Source organism: Lucilia cuprina, chromosome 5, assembly GCF_022045245.1.
Source record: "Lucilia cuprina isolate Lc7/37 chromosome 5, ASM2204524v1, whole genome shotgun sequence".
In the NCBI taxonomy this organism is placed as follows: domain Eukaryota; kingdom Metazoa; phylum Arthropoda; class Insecta; order Diptera; family Calliphoridae; genus Lucilia; species Lucilia cuprina.
Genome location: NC_060953.1, coordinates 32510929 through 32531610, shown reverse-complemented (window position 1 = coordinate 32531610; position 20682 = coordinate 32510929). Strand labels below are relative to the sequence as shown.

The 20682-nt window shown below is 28.9% G+C and overlaps 1 protein-coding gene across 4 annotated transcripts in view; it reads right to left on the bottom strand.

Moving 5' to 3' along the window:
- Positions 1 to 7381, bottom strand: part of LOC111674877 (DNA N6-methyl adenine demethylase) — a 168851-nt gene extending 161470 nt beyond the window's left edge. For 3 of the 4 annotated variants that reach the window (XM_046951021.1, XM_046951024.1, XM_046951022.1), the window contains exons 1-2: positions 5068 to 7381; positions 4771 to 4932 (exon numbers count right to left, since the gene is read on the bottom strand). In XM_046951021.1, the coding sequence (XP_046806977.1) occupies positions 4771 to 4932; positions 5068 to 6915 (2010 nt within the window). In that variant the 5' untranslated portion in view covers positions 6916 to 7381. The remainder of the gene's footprint in view (positions 1 to 4770; positions 4933 to 5067) is intronic. The other variant, XM_046951023.1, reaches the window with a different exon arrangement.
- Positions 7382 to 20682: the final 13301 nt, after the last annotated feature.

Here is a 20682-nt window from a genome sequence, read left to right as displayed (position 1 = left end):
ATATAAGACATTAAAACGTCTCTAAAAATTGGTTAAACTTGGACTACCAACAATAATAATAAAAACACTAATACGACAACACTGTTAACTTGGTACACAAATATCTGTTAAAATAGCGTTAGTTTTAAATTGATAAAATAAAGAATTTGCATAAAAATTTAAACAATATATCTTTTTAATAATATTTATCAATAAAGAAATTTAGTTTATTCAAAATCGCTCAAATCCAGAACTACAAATTGATCTGTTTCTGAGAAGCTTTGTTTGCGTCCGATAGGTGGCGTCTATGTTGCCATCTGCTGTCTAATACCTTTAATTGATTTTAAATTCAAACGACATTTGAGTAGATCCCTTTAATGTATTTGAAATAGTTCTATAAACTTCTCATTTACTATATTAAACTTATTAGTTGGATTTGGCTTGTAATATTGCAAAGACTAAATTTAATTTCTTCACAATATTTTAAGTTAAAAGCTTTCAAAATCTTAAATAAACAAAAATTTATAACAGAGTACTTCATTTTATTTTTTTCCTTTGCTATTTTTGTTTTTATTGTATTTATGTATATAAGGATTTTTAAGAAAATTTACGGAGGAGAGTGTAGTATGTCACGAACGACATTTTGAAGGAGCAATGCACTTAAAGCTCATACAAATATAGTAAGTATAACGTTTCTTCATCATACAATAAGAGTACTAGTATTCCATAGCATAATACGTGTATATACTTGTGTTTTATATAATTAAAGGGTTTCAAACTTGGACTTTTATTTTTTTAAGCATTTGCTTTATTGCATGATAAGCAAACATACTCATATCTTCTTAACATTTATAAGCTTTAGGAAATGGAAATTGTACAAGAAACCCTATTGCATATGTATGTATATACAATTTAATATGAATCCATACGTACATTACATATGTATATCTGTACGAATATTATCGGTATGTAAGTAGTATGTGCAATGCAAATGTATGATGATATTTTACTATTTGAATACAAATACTATACATATATATGTATCAGAACATTGTAAATATGAGTAAATGTATATACATACATATCTGTACTTGTATACGGTAGCAAATATCAGGATATTTAATGTTGCACATCCATACAAATGTAAATATACATATGTATATATGGCTGTGTCAGTAATATGTATATGAAGTATCTGAACAAGTAGATGAACGAACATAAAAATGCAAGTACGAGTAGTTAAATGTTTGCAGATCTACTACATGTTTACAATATAAATATGTGAAGAATCTGTAGTATTACTACTTTGCTCCTTATAATTTTAGTCTTAGTTGTATTAGTTTTTAAAGAAGCCTCATTTTTATACAAATACTCAGAGAAAAAATTTCAAATCTTATAATACAATTTTAACTGATGAGATTTTGAATGATTAAAATATATGTGAAATATTACTACTATAATCCACAATCATAAACATCATTATAGCAGACATATTCCTATTTGCTATAATATATTTAATCACACATATTAGAAAGATTATAGCAACTAATTAATTATTTTTCTGCGTGTAAACTTGTTCAGTAGTGAGTAAAAAATATGATATGTGAAAATATTTTCACATATCATATTTTAACTTTTAGTTTAAATATAATGGTTTTGTATTAATGTAAATAAAAGTGCTAGTATTACTACACGTTTATTGGTTTATTATCAACATTTCGGCGCCTCCATTCTTAACTATGCAAATTAGACGTACTTACTACGTGTTTTTTACTTATAAACTCAAATTTATTTCCCATTTTTAAATTTTGAGAGCTTCTTCGCAAATCTTAGTTTTAATTACATCAGTACACATAGTTTGGTGGGGTGTCGTTTCCTAATGTCCATGGAAGTGATGTTACACCAAAAATGGTCATTGTATTGATAGACATAGCCACTTTTAATAGTGATAAGAGTGTCACTTTCTTAAATCCTTAACGAAGTTTCCAATTCGATTATATTTTAAAAGTGTTACATAGTCATTCTGACACTTTTAAAAGTGCGGATTTGGCTTTTACCAGACGGGGGCTTTTACCACACACAAAAGCAATTCATAGTGTCCATGGACGTTATGACAATTTAAAAAGTGACACAATGACCATGACAATGTAACATGAATTTCAAAGAGTGTATTAATCAAAATAATTTTATTGAGCTAAGCCAGTATTCGAAATACCCGGAGTTTAAAAATGTGTCACTTTTACACAATAACGCTGTGAATGTGTCATAAGGTTCATGATGTCCATGAACCTTACCATAATAAAAACACGGACGGATATGATTATGTATGTATTCTTCTTCGACAAATAAATATTGCGTTGCTAAAATTCAATTTAATTGTCATACATATCACAAAAAAAGAAATATTTTCAAAATTTTACATGAAATATTTCTAAAAAATATACTTCATCCAAAAGTCCATTCACCCTTTTAACCTCAATTGTACAAACGTATGCATGTATGTACGTATTTCCATTCATCGAAAAAGAAAAACAGTTATTGATATTTTCAATAAAACAAAACATCTGCAGTTTTAAAACAAAACAACGGCAAAAGCCAGTTAAAATGAAAACAGAAACCAGAAAAAAATTAAATCCTTTTGATATCAAAACTCACAAAAGTAACAGAGCAGCTAAATAATGATCAAAGTAGTGGCCATAAATAAAGGAGTAATTGAGAATCAAATGAAATAAAAAACGGCTAAAATTCAAACGAGTTAACGTTCATTGATCTGTGAAAGGATGAAAACACAAAAATAAATATTTAGCATGAACTAAATTAGGGCCTTGAGGACTATGGAAATATTTATAAGGTAAACCGAAATTGATAATTTAGTTTTTTTGGTACATTTAAGATTTAACATAGACAAACAAAATCGTATATAAAATTTAAAAAAGGTTATACTTTCCAAAAAAAATATTAAAAATATTTTACCAAAGTAAGTTTGTTATGTTTGTATCTAAAATTTGTATTTAAAATATACATACAAACATACTTAGGCACATATACATATATATTTATTATTTATTGTCTGTCTCTTTTTTTATTTTATTTTAAGTCTGTCCAGCTGTCTCCTGTTTTAATAACAAACAGAATTTGTCTGACAATCACAAACACATAAAGGCTGATATTTTATCTGAGTTTACTAATGTGTTTGTGTACTAGTATCTGTGTATTACTTTTTGTTCTGATCGTATTGTTGTAGTTTTCTGTCTGTCGTCATGTGTTTTAGTGAACATCTGCTCATCGGTTTCCTTTATATTTTTATTTAATTCTGTTCATTTTATTTTATATTTTTAACTAAATATGTAACAGAATTTCAGTTTGAAAAATTTGTAAAATACATATCTGGCATTATTTAAAACTCGGGTTTTTGAGCTGAGTAATAAAAAAACTTTTTCATATAGATAGAAAACTTCTTTACAGAATCCAATAAATTAAAGCTACTCAGTCCCAATGACAATATAAAAGAGGCTCTTAATTCCTTTTTGGAAATAGAAATGAGTTTTTACTTCAACCTAACAACTGACCTATTTTGTAAAAATCGAAGCAAGTATTAAAATAACTAAATTAATTACAATACAGCGGGCCTTAGGAATTTACCATCGGAAGAGAAACAACCATGTACATATAAGTTATTTCCAGCTGCTTAAGAAAAAATCTTATGGAATCTTTAAGATATTTAAATGATAAATCTTAATTGTACGTTGTAAACACTTAAATACTTTAAGTACCTATTTCAACTATTCGTGTATCTTTGAGTTAGTATGTGTAAATGAAAAGTAAAATTATATGGACAACGTCTTCCTGTTAAAGGAAACAAAAACTAGCTTGAAGATCTCGTCAACAATTTTGTAAGATGATCTTTCGCATCAATTTGTTGATGTCTTCCTTTCATTTTTGTTCGTTTGCTTTTTTTGTGAATTTTTTTCTGTCCGAATTGATGCTGACAATTATAATTAATGTCACTTGCTTGAACAAATTACAAACGGAAATACGGTCATAACAGCAGCTACAAGAACAACAGCACTGACAAAAAAAACTTAAAATGATCTTCAGTTATAACACTTATTTTATTTATTCAGTGTTTTTGTTTGTTGTTCAGAATTCTCGGACAGAATTAAAGTTTTTTGTTTAGTTTATCAAGATTTTGAAAAAAGGATGCATGTGACTGTTTTCAACTACTAATTATATGATATCAGCTGTACTTTTTTTGTTATTTTTGTTGTTCTTCTTATTGTTGTAATTTACACACATTATTTATGTTATTCAACGGGCTAAAAACGTGTTTAAACGCTGAAAAGCATGTGTATGCCAAACATAAAACACATGTTCTTCAGTAACGCAGATGAAGACTCTGAAGAATCTGAAGAAGAGAAGACTACACATCAATTAAACTAGTGAAAACAAAAAGAGCAACAACATCAATGGCAGCAAAAATCCTTAAACAAAGATGCTATAGCACTACTATAGACATAACACCGACGTACTGGAGGAAAAAACATCTGGTGTTTTGTAGGTTATTTACTGGAAAAACGCGTTTATACTTTGCACAATTGACATAAATCGTAAAATCTACAAATCTTAAACACTCACACACAAACATTCATGGATATAATTTACGTTAAGAAGTGATTATATTGAAACCTGTTTCTTTGTCCGGTTCCTTGGCCTTTTTGGCCAGTCAATACAAGCCGTGACTACTTGAAATCATGAATGAATTTTGCAATTTTTTGTTTGTTGTATTCTTACCTTTTTCTCGGTCAGTTTTTCGCATCTACGCTGTTTGCAGATTTGATGACTTTTATCGTTGCGGCAGGGAGCACAATCACCACAGTTATCTTTGCGCTGGCAACCGATGCATTCGCCACAACGTTTACGTTTCTTTTTTGACTGGAAAATGTTAGAAGGCATCTATAAGAATTTGATCACAATTGGTGTTTGTTGCGTAACTAGTACTTAACCAAGACAATAAAGATACAGATGTAACCGATATTTGATCGGCCTCTCTTTCCATTCCTTTATTATCTTGTCAATATGTAAACTTACCTGTTTTTCTCCCGTACCGTCATTGCTGTCTCCTATGCCCAAACTACTTATGGGACTCTTAAAATTAGCAGTACTTGAGACAGCATCTACTTGGCCGGGATTGCTGGGGTCCACATCCATGGCGCTAGCCTCAGATTCGGCGCTGGACTCCAGCGAATGGGCCCGATTTTTCCGCCTCTCTTTCTTTCGGGCATCCACTCTAGCCACCGGCGAGTTTAGAACTTTGTCCGCCTTCAGAGGCGTAGTCGTCGAGGGAGTGGGCGTATGCGGCTGGGTTGTGTGTGGTGTATGAGATCCCGTACTAGTGTGGGTCGAGTGGGGTGTATGATAACCAGTATTATTAGTACCTACTCCACTATTGGAAATATCCATCATTGACGAACTGCTGGCGCCATCGTACGAAGGTGTTGGCGTATGCATGCCCAGAGGCGTGGCGATAGTATTTGGCGTATTCGATGTAGTAGCACTCATGTGTGAACCATTTGAATTTGTATTGAGATCAAATGCTGACATAGAATTATCCTTTTTGCCCAGTGAGGACAATGATGATAAAGACAGTGATGATGAGGTGGATTGTATCGAGGGGGGTACTAATGAACTGGGTGTGGGAGGAGCATATGAAGGTGTCAATGGTTGATAAAGTAGCGGATCGGAAGCATAACTACTGGCCACCGAACTGGATAAAGTTGGCGCTATATCACGAGCTGGCAAAGCCGCTGGCACTAAAGGGTATGCGGGCCGGTGATGAGGATGAAAAACATTGGCCGGCACAGGCGGAGGTGGTGCACCTAAAGGTGCAAACCCCGTCGTTGGTGGCGTTATGCTTGTTTGCATACTCGACAATTGAGTGAGAGGGGAACCTACACTCACCATTCCCGGTGAACTGACCGATATACTGGCTGGTGACATGGCAACGGTTTGCAGAGAATTCAAAGATGGATTAAGACCAGTTGTGGTAGAGGAGGCCGTTGGCGGTATGGGTGTGCCATCGGCCATTAATTGATCGAAGCCATGAAATTGACTCGAGAAGGAGGGCAGTTTTGAAAATGGCTCAAAGCCACTCTTTGGTTGTGGTGGATTGGAACTGGAATTGCTGTTTGTGTCTTTGGACTCCATTTCCCAAGGGCGCGTGTAATTATTATTAGAACCGTTAGTTTGAGAACTTACAGAATCATTGGTATTACTATTGCTGGTCGAACTGGCATGTGTGTTGTTGTTGTTGCTGTTAGAGTTATTATTTCCTGGATTGGTACCATTTTGGCTTTCGACTGTGGCAACGGAACTTGAACCATTTGTGGCCGTCGGAGCATTATTATTGGAAGTTGACGTTGAGTTATTACTGGTACTAGTGGGTGTAGACGATTGTAAAGGCTGTTGTGTTTGCTGGGACTGTTGAGGCTGCTGTTGTTGTTGTTGCTGCTGGGGCGGTGGCTGCCGCGCATAATAATCCCAATGCTGTTGCTGTTGTAGCTGATGTTGCTGATACAACTGTTGTTGTGTATGTGGCTGACTGTGCTGTTGAATGCCCGGATAGGCAACGTGATGTTGTTGATATTGTTGCTGGTGAAGATGATGTGGCTGAAATGTGGCCGTTGAGGGCGCTTGATAAGCGTGTGTATAATGATGGCTTAGACTGCTTAAATGTTGTAAGTGGGTATTGTGCAAATTGCTTGATGTAACAGCAGAAGCAGATGTAACGTGATGTTGCTGGTTAAGTTGCTGTTGCTGCAACTGGTTCTGCTGCTGTTGTTGGGCTTGTTGTTGTTGCTGTTGATGATGATGCAGTAAAGAGTTTGCAGACGTTTCTTGTGTACCGCCGCTGGATTGTGCCACTATTGAAGACGCCATTTAAGTTTACCCTGTTGCATGGCCGTTGTTGTAAGCACTTTTAACAGGGGTCAGTCAGAAATTTGTATTTATTTTACTTACAACTTACTTTAGTTGTAGTGGGGTATTGTTCGAAAAATGTGTGTATCCTTCGTTAAACTTTTTTCCAAAAACAATTTTGTTGTTTTATATTAACTTAAATATTTTTTATTTGTGGCTGCATGAAATTTGTACCTTAATTTTTGTGCTTTAGTTTTTGTATTTTTTTTAATTGAATAAAATAGCTTTTTTGTTGTTTTAAATATTTGTACACTTGTTGTTGTTTTACACTTTTGAGGTAGTTTTTCAAAATAATTTTAGGGTTTTATTTATGCATATTTTTGTATTTTTAGCTTTTCACTGGGGATAATTTATGTTTTTATTAAGAAATTTACTACAACACTACTGTAATATTTGTAGTTTTGTTAATTGTTTTTAATGAATATTTGTTTTATTTGTTGATGTTTTAAGTTGTACGTATTTCGTTATAATTTTTGTGTATTTGATTATTTTGCAAAAAAAAATTTTAATTGATTATGAAATAAATTTGTTTTGTTTTCATTGTTCATTTATTTATTGATTATAGAATTATTTATTATTTGAAAAATTTGTAATTGTGCAGACTATATTTGTTAATATATTTTTTACTTATTATTTTTACGATTTTATACTAACAATGGTAATTTTGAATAAAAAATTGTTGCTTTTTGTACTTTTAACTGTTATAAGTAATATTTATATATATTTTTTATTTATTAAACTTGGATATTTGCAAAAAATTTGTAATTCTTTTTAAAATTTGTATTTTTGGTTTGTAATTTGTTTTATTTTCAAAAAAAAAAGTTATATGGTATAATTTTTGTTTATTAATTATTTATCAGACTTGTTTTAAAGATTATTTTATGTTTTTTGTTTATTAAAAATTTGTTGTTGTTGTTGTTTTGTTGGTTTTTATTTTATACTATTGCGTTGCTAATAAATTTTGTTAAAATTTGTATTTTGTACTTTTGTTTAGTAATTATTTTGTTTTTTGTTTATAAAAATATATTCATATTAATATAATATTTAGAAAAGAAAAACATTGGTTTTTGTTCATGTTTTATTTTTTATTTAATATATTTTTTTTAATTATTTGGGGTGTAAATTTGTAGGTTTGTTTTTTTAATTATTTTCTTAAATTTGTGGCGTTTAATGTTGATTTTTGTTATTTTAATTTAATTTATTGCTTATTTATTTTATTGAATTATTAAATGTATGCCTTCCTTGGGTTTGTTTGTTTTGCTTATTAATATATTATTATTTAAATCTTAATTAACAATTGTTGACTTATTTAATTAAATTTAAATTAATTTTATTATTTTATGTATATTTTGTTTTATATTAATTTATTTTATAAGGGAAAATTTTGAAAATTTTCATAAAATTTATTTTGCTTTTAGTTAAAATTAGTTTCTTGCTGTTTTACAAAAATTTTTAATTTAAATTTTGTTCATTAAATTTTGGGAGATTTTGTTCATATCTGTAAAAAAAGAACAAAATATTAAGATTAGTAAATAAGTTATATAAATTCGACTGTTTTGCATTTTGAGCTAAAAATTTTATTGACTGATTTTACTTCAGTAATTACTCTCTACCTTACAAAATAAAAAATTAAAGATTTATATAGAGGATTTATTTATAAAAATAGTACATTTCTGGTTTCTTAATTTCCTTGCAAAATATATTAATTATTAAACATATTTCAATATGTCTAATTTACTTATATTAGCTTTATATAACAGCTTATATAAATTATACAAAATATTTTTGCATTTTTATTGCCAGTAATTTCAATTCATATCACATTTTATGGCTTTCAAAGGTTAAAGATAAGATAAAAAGCAAATAATATATAAAAAACCAAATAAGTTATTTCAGAGTTTTTTTTTTTGTAACAAATATTGAATTAACTGTGTTTGAATATTATTTGAATTCTAATTATGAATAAAATACTTAACAATGCCAGTAATTGTTAAATTTCTTTCATAAATTTTATTTTATTTAACAATATACAAAACTTTTGGGTAATAATTAAGCTTTTTTAAATAAATTTATATTTATTTTTCTAGATTAAAAATTTGTTGATGTTTTCTTTAAAAGAGTGATGCAATTTTTTAGTAAAATAAATTGAAAAATTTGTGTATTTTTCTAATCACAATATTTACAATTATTTTTAATTTTTTTACTAATTCATCAAATTGATTTTTAGCAATATAACCATAAAACATTATTTTGTCACTGTTTACCTATATATATTGATATTGAATTGGTAGAGGTATTCACAGTTCAGCCTACAATTGTATATCAGCCATGCCGATAGCATGAGAGCATGAATTAAATCTAAATTTCTTTAAAATCATGTTTATTGTTTACCACAATCTGTGATATCCCTTAATGTCAAGATTTATTTGTATTAAAATGTATTTATATAGAGGTAGATCTATATAAATATATACAATTTTTTATTTACCGATTTGGTATTGTTTGATAAAATAACTACAACAGCAGCAGCAAAAAAAAAAAACTGTACAGTATTATTTTGTTTTTATTTATTTTGTAAATTTTCTATACCCAGCAAAGATTTTAATTTCAAACAGAAGGATTAAAAATAATGGGTTTAAAAACTTACACTTAAACTTTTTAACTCATTACTACCAGCGATTACAAGTAAATAATTACAATGTTATTAATTTATAAAAATCTCCTAAGAAAATAAGATAAGAGATGAATGACCAAGAGTTTATATGAAATATTCTTAATAAGTCATTACTAGTTTACTTATAGATAATAAAGCAAAGTATTTCATAATTTTTGCTGGGATATTAAAATATTTGTGTAGTTTGGTTGAGTTCGTAATACAATTCGCAAGAGGAAACACTAATTGCACGTGTATTTAAGTGCATATAAGAGATGTAGATGAATGAATAAAAGAATGGATGATGGTTAGATGGATGGATGGTTGGTTGGTTGGATAGATGCATAAATAATATACATATTTTTTTCTCTCATTTTTTTAAAATTTTTTTTTTTGGACGGGGGTGTAAAGAAGGTGAGGCAGTAACATGTATATACATATACTTTTATAACGGATTTTATATATTTCGTGTATTTGGTTGTTGTTGGTTCTGAATCTGATTCTGGTTTTGTTTTTCTCGCATTTCATTTTTTTGTGCAACATTCCCCTACAAAATGCATATGCTTGTTGACCTAATTTTGATACAACGAGAAAAATAAGAAGAAGAGCAAAATAATATAAAAAATAAAACCCTCATATTCATGAACAAATACAAGTACATACATATAACCAAACATACTTACTATACATTGTAAATTTATAAGTAAAAAATGTATACATGTGATGTAAGGTTGATGGATGGATGGATGTCTGTATGTATTGCATTCTACAAGCACAGATATCATACATCAGTAAACACTTTGTTACTGTATTTTTTTCATCTCTTCCTTATTCTTCTCCAAAAATTTTGGTTTATTCATTTATTTTGGGTTTTTTTTGGCAATTTTTATTTTACCCTTTTTTATGAATTAATGTAACCATGTGCAAAACAGTTTGCACACAATTTATTAATTCATTTTTATGCAGTGTTTCGCGTTAATTTTGTTGTTATATTTTTCCCTTACGATTGTACACTTGTATAATGTTGATGATATTTACTACTTACTACGTACTCTACATTTAGTAGTAGTTGTTGGTCAAGTACCACTTTTTGGATGTTTATTTTTGGAAAATGCTTTATGGTTTTAAGCATTGTGGAATTTTTGAGCACTGACTTCGCAGTAAGTATATAGTGTCGTCGAATATATGGCGGATTTCATGTCAAGTGACCCAACTTTTGAAACTCATTTCTTCCGAAGGGGATGACCGTCAAATTTCGATCCACTGCAACTCATGAAGTTTTTCTTCGATATTGTTAAATATAAGACTAACATTAGGCGAATATTATTATAATCGAAGTACATTAGTTTTAAAAGTTTGGTCGCTTGACATGAAATCGCCTATACACACAATATTTCACAGATATTCATTTAGGGTTTTAGGTATATATGACATCATAATACTACGAAATTGGAGCAGAAGCAAATACTTAATGTACTGAGGCAATAGTCTATTAAAACCCATAGGAATATTATGATATATTTTGAAAGTTTGTATTACAGAGAAAAATTTGTATATATTGTTTAAAGTATATATAGATTTTATATCCCCAGACTTTATGCAATACTTCATTACTCTAAAATCCATAATATAAATAATTGGAGAGATATATTTTTAGTTTAAAACTATAAGGGTAAGTTGGCTATATGAAGCTTTAAACTTTATATAATACAGATAATAATTAATCTGAGAGTATCGTAAATTAAAGAAAAAATATATTAACAAGTATGTGCTTAAAATTCAAACATGCCGATTGTAGATTTACATATTTTATTATTTATTCTCATTTGAGTATCTGCATTCAAAACATTTTATTTGTAGTCGTTTTTTATGCATATATGTACATAGATATATACATTGAAACTAATTAAAATACATGAATATAAGATATATGTACATATATGTGTATATTTGTATGTATATTACATATATGTATACATACATTACATTTTTGACTTGTATATGTCTTTCTATACATTGTAACAGTAAAAATAAAATGCGTTTTCATTATTAAACGAGCAGCTGCAATGTATATTTTTAATAATTTTTATAATGTCATACACAAACAACCATTCATACAAACATATGTATATATGTATATAAATGTACATATTTGTAATTGTGTGTTTGAGCTTTTTAAGGATTAATAAACAAATGCTTGATTTCTTGCTGTCAATTATACGCGATTTTACAGATTTTTTTATTTTTATTTTTTTTTTTTAATTTTATTTCAGTTCCCAAAGTTTAATTGAATTTCAAATGTTTTAATGAAGCATGAATTTTTTCTTTTTGTTTATGCCATTGTCATTTTCGAACAATTTATAATGGTTGCGTTAACGATTCTCTACTGTCTGTCAGTCATTCAGTTGGTGCTTTTATTTTCTGTTTTTGTTTTAAATTTAAAGAGACCATAAAACTTTATCTTGTTGTTGTTGTTTTAATATTCATTTAAAGTTCAATTATTTCCGTAAGCCCTATAAGTAGAACAACATTATCATCATCATGTGTAAACTTAAAAATTTGTTTGGTTTATTTCATTTATGAGAAGAAACAAAACAATAATACAACTTACAACAACGGAAAACAGGAACAGAAAATAAAATAAAATTTGTTTTTGTTTTCACGTTTTTATTTATAATTTAGCGGCAATGACTTCTTGAAACCGTACAAGGATACGCACACCTGTGACTTCTTTTTCCTCGATAACATGATTTTGTTGTTGTCGTACTTGTACCCATTTCCCTTATTTATGTTGTCGACTTTGCTTCTTTTGTTGTTGCTGTTACTTATTTTTTTTTGCAATTTTAGCGTGTTTTTAAGAAATAAAATTTTTACACTAGTATTTTAATACATATGTACATAGTATGTATGAATGCCCTCCATCCTCTCAATGCCAATGTATTACATGCACAAATGTAATTTTACATGCTAAGTACGTATATTTTTTATATACTTAATAGGTAGTTTATATTTACGTACATATTTATGTATGTTCTTTCATATATAGAAATAAATTTACATTTACTTAGAAACACGTACATTTGGGTATGTTAACAAAGTTATCGCTTTTTATAATTTACTATAGGTATTGAAAATTGAAAACTTAATGCAAATTTACTGTACTTTATGACATTATAACTTCTTTACTCAACTTAAACACATAAAGAACTAGTTTAGTTAATTTTTTTAACTAAAAATTGATTTAATAGTTATTCTTGCTTAATTAACTAAAATGGAAAATATTTCAAAATTTGTTTTTAAATAATTCATAAAAATAATGTATAGGTGGATTATAAAATGTAGATTTAGAATTTCTAAAACTGATTTTCGTAAATATAACACTGTTATTTAAAGAAAATATATACTAGGTTAGGTTCTGTGTGTAGCTCGCAAGTAAGCGAGTTCACTCGGAATCCTTGCGGCCCCTTATGGTAGCCTTAGAATTACTATTACCTTATGATGAACTTATACACATAAAGTGATAGGAATTACCTCCCTGTATTCCTGCAGTGCACATGAGAACCAGCCAGTACATCTAATAAACTAGTGTCACAGTGACATTTCAGATCATGGAAAACATCGCAACCGAAATGTAATAATCTATGTTCTTGTAAGGCAAGACAGTCACGTAAAAGACGTTGTACCTTAGGACAGTGATCATTTCAAAATCATCCCTTGTTGGTATTCTGATCTTAAAAGTTCTATCAAAAATTCGGTTTAGATACTATACAGTCCGTTTATGTTAAATGTCCCTTTTTATTTTGCGAAAAAATAAATTTTCAATATATTAATAAAATTTTCTCTTATCCCAAATATCCAGAGATTGACATCAATTATGGACCAATTCTAATTTGATAGAGAAATAAATATTATTTATATGAAACATATCTAGACCCTATGTAAGTGGTCCGATATCGGATGGAAAACTTTTTCTAAATCTGTCTCTAGAAACTACTTAATACTACTACTGACTGATTTTAAGAATAATTTACAACTGAAATCTTAGAAAAAAATATTTTACGTTAATATTTTAAAATGTTTCCCGTTCTCTTGCAGCTAAGGGAGAGACTCTCAATTTATGGAATTAACAGCCTGATTAAAATGTCTTCAAATAAATAAATTTAACTTTAATTGTTATTGTCGATTAAAAAAGGACAACGTCTTAATATATCGAAGAGAAAATTTTGTATGTAAGAGATAGAAACAGAGTGGGTTAAATATTTTTGGGGGCCATAAAGTTAAAACAGGCAAATTGTTTACGTAAAATAAACAAATAAATTCATTCATAAAATTTTAAACTGTCTAGATGTATGTCTGCTAACAAAGTATTTGTGAGAATATCCTTGTAAATGTGTGTGTGTAATTTTGTATATAGCAAAGTAAATGTATGTTACAAGGTGAAGGTGAAATATGAGTATAACAACTTTACAACAACACCGGCCGTATGAAGGAAATTTTGTTATTATTGTCGTTGCTGTTTTTGTTATTAAGTCTAAATTATTTTGTGCGTGTTGTATACAAAACACAAAAAGCGATTGAGAGGAAAGGAATACTGCTTGTTATTGTTTTTTTTTTTTCTTATTTTGAAGGAATTTTCACTTAGTTGCTTATTTAAGGTTATAATGAATACTATAAGAACTTGTTTATGAAAGTGTATATTTTTTTAAGATTTGTAAATTATGTACGCTATGTATGTGTATTATTGTAAAAAAACGTGACATAATAAAAGACCATGTTTTTCCCAGATTTCTTTTTCCATCTAAGCTATATCGATACTAAATTATAATTTATTTCAAATAAGACCCAATTAAAACATTTGATACTAAAATAAAATCCCTTAACTTGAATTGTGAGAAAGAAAAACGACAGAAACAAGACTGCTTAAACATAATTTAATTTAAAAACTGTTCTCTAAATTTTCAATGGCCAAGGTAAAAATGGTGGCATGTTGTACGTGTATATGAATTGTTTAAATAAACATTGTTGTTGTGTTTTTTCCATGTTAGATGCAAGTGCTGCATAATGTAGTAATAAGGGGGTTGAAATATATTGCCAAACATAAAGATAAAAATACAATAAATGCATTTACTACACCACCTACTCGTTTGCAAAAAAATTCCTTTTTGTTTGAAAAACGTATAATTTTACAAATGGGGTATACAACTACAGTTTGCAGTAGTCAAAAGGAATGTATAATTTTTAAAGATGAAGATGAAACATATGTATACATTTATGCATGTATGTATGTATGTATGTATGTATGTATGTATGTATGTATGTATGTTTGTTTGTTTGTTTGTACTACGTATATACCGATCGAAATCTCCTGATACCCTCTTCGTAGTATTGAATCGGAAATTTCCGAATTTTGTGAAATACAATACAATAAATTCGTATTAGGAAATAATTCTGTTTTGATTTGGTGAGTTTGGGGACATACACCTTAAAATTCATCATTTTATACTTCTGCTAATAATGAATGTAATCCATTTACGTGGAAATATGTGATAGTGAATGTTTGTAAATTGCATAGTTACACATGTGTATGTTAATGATTATGAAAACTGTGCATACAGAAAGGATAATATGCAAGCACACGCATACAAACTTAAATACACAAACAAAAATAATAAAATACGTTATGTACTTTATTTTTAACATATTACGAATTGTGCTGCGACATAATAATACAACCACTCGAGCGTGTATTAACCCTTTTCTTGTTACAAACAACAACATACCAACAGCAACATAAAGAAGCTTAAACGAAACGCATCAACTTTTGCAAATTTAATGTATTCATTTTTGTTAAAGAAGAAAATAATTGAAACAGCAACAACAAACAACAGATACAAATATTACTGGTTGTGTGTTATAAAAAAAATAAAATTATGCTGCAGCTACTGCTGCTGATGTTGTTACTCTAATCGTAATGCTTCAACTGCAACTACTACTCATAAAACTTCTGCTGTTGCTGCTCCCACACAGTACGTGGTGACTGTGTCAAAATAGTTATTAGGATAATAATAAGTATAAACTATACATATATAGTCTGGATTATAGATTAACCTCTTGTCAGAATTATAGAAGATTTATTACATAGTTTGAACTAAGAAATAGTTAAAAATCTGATTTGTAAAATAGTCTTTTGTCAGGGCCAGATAATGAACGTGAGAAAAATAACCGCTCATATCTGGTCTAACTACTTACTAAGCTCAACTAGACACTTTAGAAACTATTGAGTCTTCCATATATTATTTGCGGATACTTAACAATTAAATATTAATAAACTGAAATAATTTTAAATTTGGTAAAAAAATACTATCAATAAGGCTACATAGACTCCTTATAAAACTACTGGACTGCTGCTGCTGCCACAACTGTTTACTAAAAATATATTCATGTGTATTTTACATACATATTTTGTGTGTATTCCTGTTTTATTTTTCCTTTTTCCGCTTTTTTCTGCTCTTCTTTGTGCTTTAATAGGTTTATAGTATGTTGTTTTTGTTTGCGTTGCTGCTGCAGCTGGTGTTGTGTTGCACATACATACAATTTGCTATTGCATACACACATTTACATATAATGCATTTTAAGTATTCCTTGCTTACTAAGGCAGTAGAAATGTTTAAACGAATATGAGTGGTGCATCGTGTCAGTATGGTACTGTCATAAGGATTCATTTGTTTTTCTTTTTTTTTAAAGTGTGCAACATCAACTACAACATTCAACAAACGAAAAAAAACAACAACAACGAACCAACACAAAATAGACCTTGCAACCATTTTTATCCCTTCTATTTTAATGCACTTCATGTATTGAATACAATACGTTTGTATGTACATACATTCACATACGTGTACGACTCTGTATGTATGCATTTTTTGTTTGTTTGTGTTGTTGCATAAATATGAAAATGCATTTTACTAACACAACCCTACACACACACTCAGATACAAATTTATGCATAAAAACAGAGAGAATCCTTTATATGAAGGTAAATGGTGAAAAATGGTGTTAAATATCCTTAAGTAAAGGATATTTAGCACATCACCTACTAGTCGCATTTGCTGCATAAATGAACCATTTAAATCTAAATCTACAGAAATGATATATTTTGAACTAATATACATACATTCGTTGCTAAATAGCCAAGCGTAAACGAGTAAGTGGGTGATTAGGTGAGTAAGGGCAAATGTGTTTTACTATTGACAAGTTAGGTTCGTTCTTTAAATCAGTCCCAGGGGTTAAAGTATTGTTGGACAATTAGCCAAATAATGTTCTTTACTAGTTACTATGTTCCATGTTAAATAAAATGTTTGGTTTTATTTTTTTGTTTTTAATAAAATTTATTAAAGGTTTATTAAACAAATTTTTTAAGAAAAATTGCCTTATAAACCTGTGATAAATTGTTATGAATAAGGGCCTGTGTGTTTAAACAGATTCCTTTTGATATTAGATTTTGATTAAGTTACAACAACTAACTTTTTCTGGCTACTATATTCAAATTTACTTAAGTATTACTTTAATTGTAGTTCCTTCTACTTATGTCACTATTTTTGTTTCTGCAATTATCTTATCATTTCAACGAGAGCAACATAATGAGTTGTATCAGTTAAAAATAATTTTTATGTAATAATTTATTTAATTTTAAATGTTTTTAATAAAATTTATCCGTTAAATTTTTTGTAAACTTAGTTTTCAACTTAAAAGTGGCAATTTTCATAATTTGATAGCAGCTATACAAATTTAACTTCCCAAGAAAAACTTACATTGATAGAACCACTTGTTCACTACTTTTTCATTTGCATTAGGTAGTTAAACATAAACTTGCAATTTTGCTTATAAAGAAGTTGTTAAGTAAGTTGATTTGTTTTTAATAATAAAAAATAGCCAGTGAGAATACGAACCAGGGACTTCGATTTGTTTATTGAATGTTCCACTTACGGCATCACTGCTTAGCTACTTTATTGCGCATAAAATAATGGTTTTGTAAAACACAATTCTAAACACACAATTAAATAGAATGTGCAAACAAAATGACAATGCCGAAATTAAACTATATTATTCTATATCAGATTAAAAGAAGAGTACTTCAAAGTAATGCAGACGGTAAGTAGTAGTCATAGAAATTTTAGTGATTCTGGAAGTACAACCCATTACCGAGTTTTTTCTGGGATGGTTTAACATATTTTTTAATTAATTTAAAATTAATTTCTAGGACTGCCTCTCAAACAAAGGGTATTAATGTACTGAATACCAGAAAAATAAAAAATATATTTGTTGCAAGGACATGCAGTTCATTACTACGATTAATCTAGAAAATTCCATAATTTTGAGCTTATTGCGCGAAAAAATTTATCAATAATTTGAAAAAGCAATGCTACTCGAAATTATATGAAATTAAAATAATACCACCCTAATATCTATATACTTATGTATATTTTAAAATGTGCTTGTACATAAATACATTTAATGATGCGCGTGCACTCGTGTTCATCTAAAACATCATCTCCTTGGATTCTTCCATCCAAACACACACACACACACACACTAAATGGGTGTATGGTAGCAAGCTGGCTTTGCGAATATTTTGCAAATTCATTGGGGGTACAAAAGATTAAAAATAGCCAAGTACAAGTAATACTTGTACTATTTATTCTTATTTTCTCATATCATATCATTTTATTTTTTTATTTTTTGCAAAAACAGCACACTTTTTTATGAGGATATTAAAAAACATGTGTGAATATCACATACACTGACAAATAAAAACGTTTGTATTTAGATCCGAATATATATGTATGTATGTATATACTGTTATACAATCAAGTGTATGTATAATAATCTTAAGTAATACCAAACAGTTTTATAGGAATAAATTTTTTAGCGACAAGAAATCTATTTATTATTTTATACTTTTCATGTAAGCAGTTGTTTTTTATTTTACTGTCCTATTTCGTTTTATAATCCAAATGAAATGTCAATCTACCCGAGTTGCTTATAATTTAAATAACCTGTCACAGGTAAATTCGTTAAACAAGGTGTATATTTATATGTTAGTTAAAAAAAACTAATGGAGCACCCCGAACTGCAAGGTTCTGTAGAAACATTGAACAATGTTGTCAAGTGTAAAAATATAATGTACAATAAGAAAAATATGAGAAAACGCCAGCTCAACTGCACCAATAAATTTCAAATAAAAAACATTAGAGCGCCAGTATATGCTTTTTAGGAAAGGATGAAACTAAAAGTATAAAAAGTATACAGAAATGGCAGACGTATACTTATGTACATATGTATGTATGTATGTATGTATGTATGTATGTATGTATGTATGTATGTATGTATGTATGTATGTATGTATGTATGTATGTATGTATGTATGTATGTATGTATGTATGTATGTATATTAAACTAATACATACATATGTATTTGTATTGCAATTTTAGTTTCGTTGATAATGAAAATGTCCACTTAAGAGCAAAAAACTAATCCGGCACTTATATAGGAGTCAATGAATACCCTTTTAGAAAGTAATTTTTTTTGTTTGATTACTTTATACGTCCAAGGTAATGTAGCAGGAAGACAATTGTTCATATTATACTTAGAGGATTAAATGATTATATATTTTTATTGTTAAATAATTGGTTTCTAATGCCGCTATATACAGATCGACTATTCAATCGTAATCCTAATAATCATTAATTCTGGATATTCATTCCGAACTGCAGGGAAATTTATAACTGGTCGATTTATTTATTTGTCAATTTATATATTCCGTAAATTTGTTGTTCGTATTATTAAATGGTATGGGTAGGCCTCAATCATTTTATCTTCCTATATTTGCAGCACTAACCGTTTGCGTTGTCTTTCAAATCATCATCATTATCTTCGTCATCATCATCGCAGTCGTTAGTGTTGTCGTGTTTTTTCGTCGTCAAGTAAATGCTGAACTTGAACTTCTTTTTTTAGCCATTTTTTAACATTAGTTTTATTACTGTATTTTGTGTAAATTTAAAAATTTAGACAGACATTCGCACACAACCAGATACACAACGCGTTCTTGTATCTACGGAAGCAATGAAAAAAAAAACCTTACAAGAATGTGTGGCGGCTCATCTTAAGACATTTTGCATTTTTTTCTGTCAGGCAGCCAGCCTTCAATGGTTGGCTGGTATGGATGGGTGGGGAGTGTAGAATGATGATATGACTACATATTTTTTATTTATTTGTTTTTGTAGTTTTTTTCTTCGCTTATGTCTGTGACGTTTTTTTGTTGTGTGTAAATGATGTTGTTCATTGGGGGCCTTGTGCAGAGTTACGTTGTTGGATTTTTGTTTAATTTTTTTTCTTTTTTCTAAAACAGTTTATTTTTTAATAACTTTTATTTTGTTTGTTTCTTGAGTCTGTGTTTGTAGACATAATTACGATTTTAAATATTTTTGTATTAAAGAAATCTGTAGAAAAGAATAGAGAAATCCTTTAAATTCAACAGAATGATCCTTAAACATTTCTAAATAACTATGTACTTAACAATAATATTTGAAAATAAAATTTTTAATATTATTTTCTCTATTATTTAATGTTAACTTCCATTTGTTTTCTTGTTTTTACTTCTGCTTAAGAAACCGTATGTGGACATTTGTCTCCCACTCTTTGTAATTATAAAATACAAGCTAAATTGCTGTTTTTTTTCTGATTTTATTTCACTTGTCTCTTATTCTCTTCATACTCACCCATCCACACATTCACAAACACCTTCACATGTCCAACGTGCTAAATTAACCCAGCAGTTTTGCAAAAAGTTATCCTTTTCTTATTCCGGTTGTCAGAAATAAATCAATTTTAAATATAAGAGGCATTTTTCCTTAGTGCGTCTTTAACGATATTTATCAACCACGAGTGTTCTATTATGGGGACAATTATACATTTTTAATCGAAGTTTACTTTTAACCACCCCCGCACTGATGGGTAATATCTTGTTAATGTATTAAGAAGTATACATATATGTATGGATAAGTTTTTGTTGTTG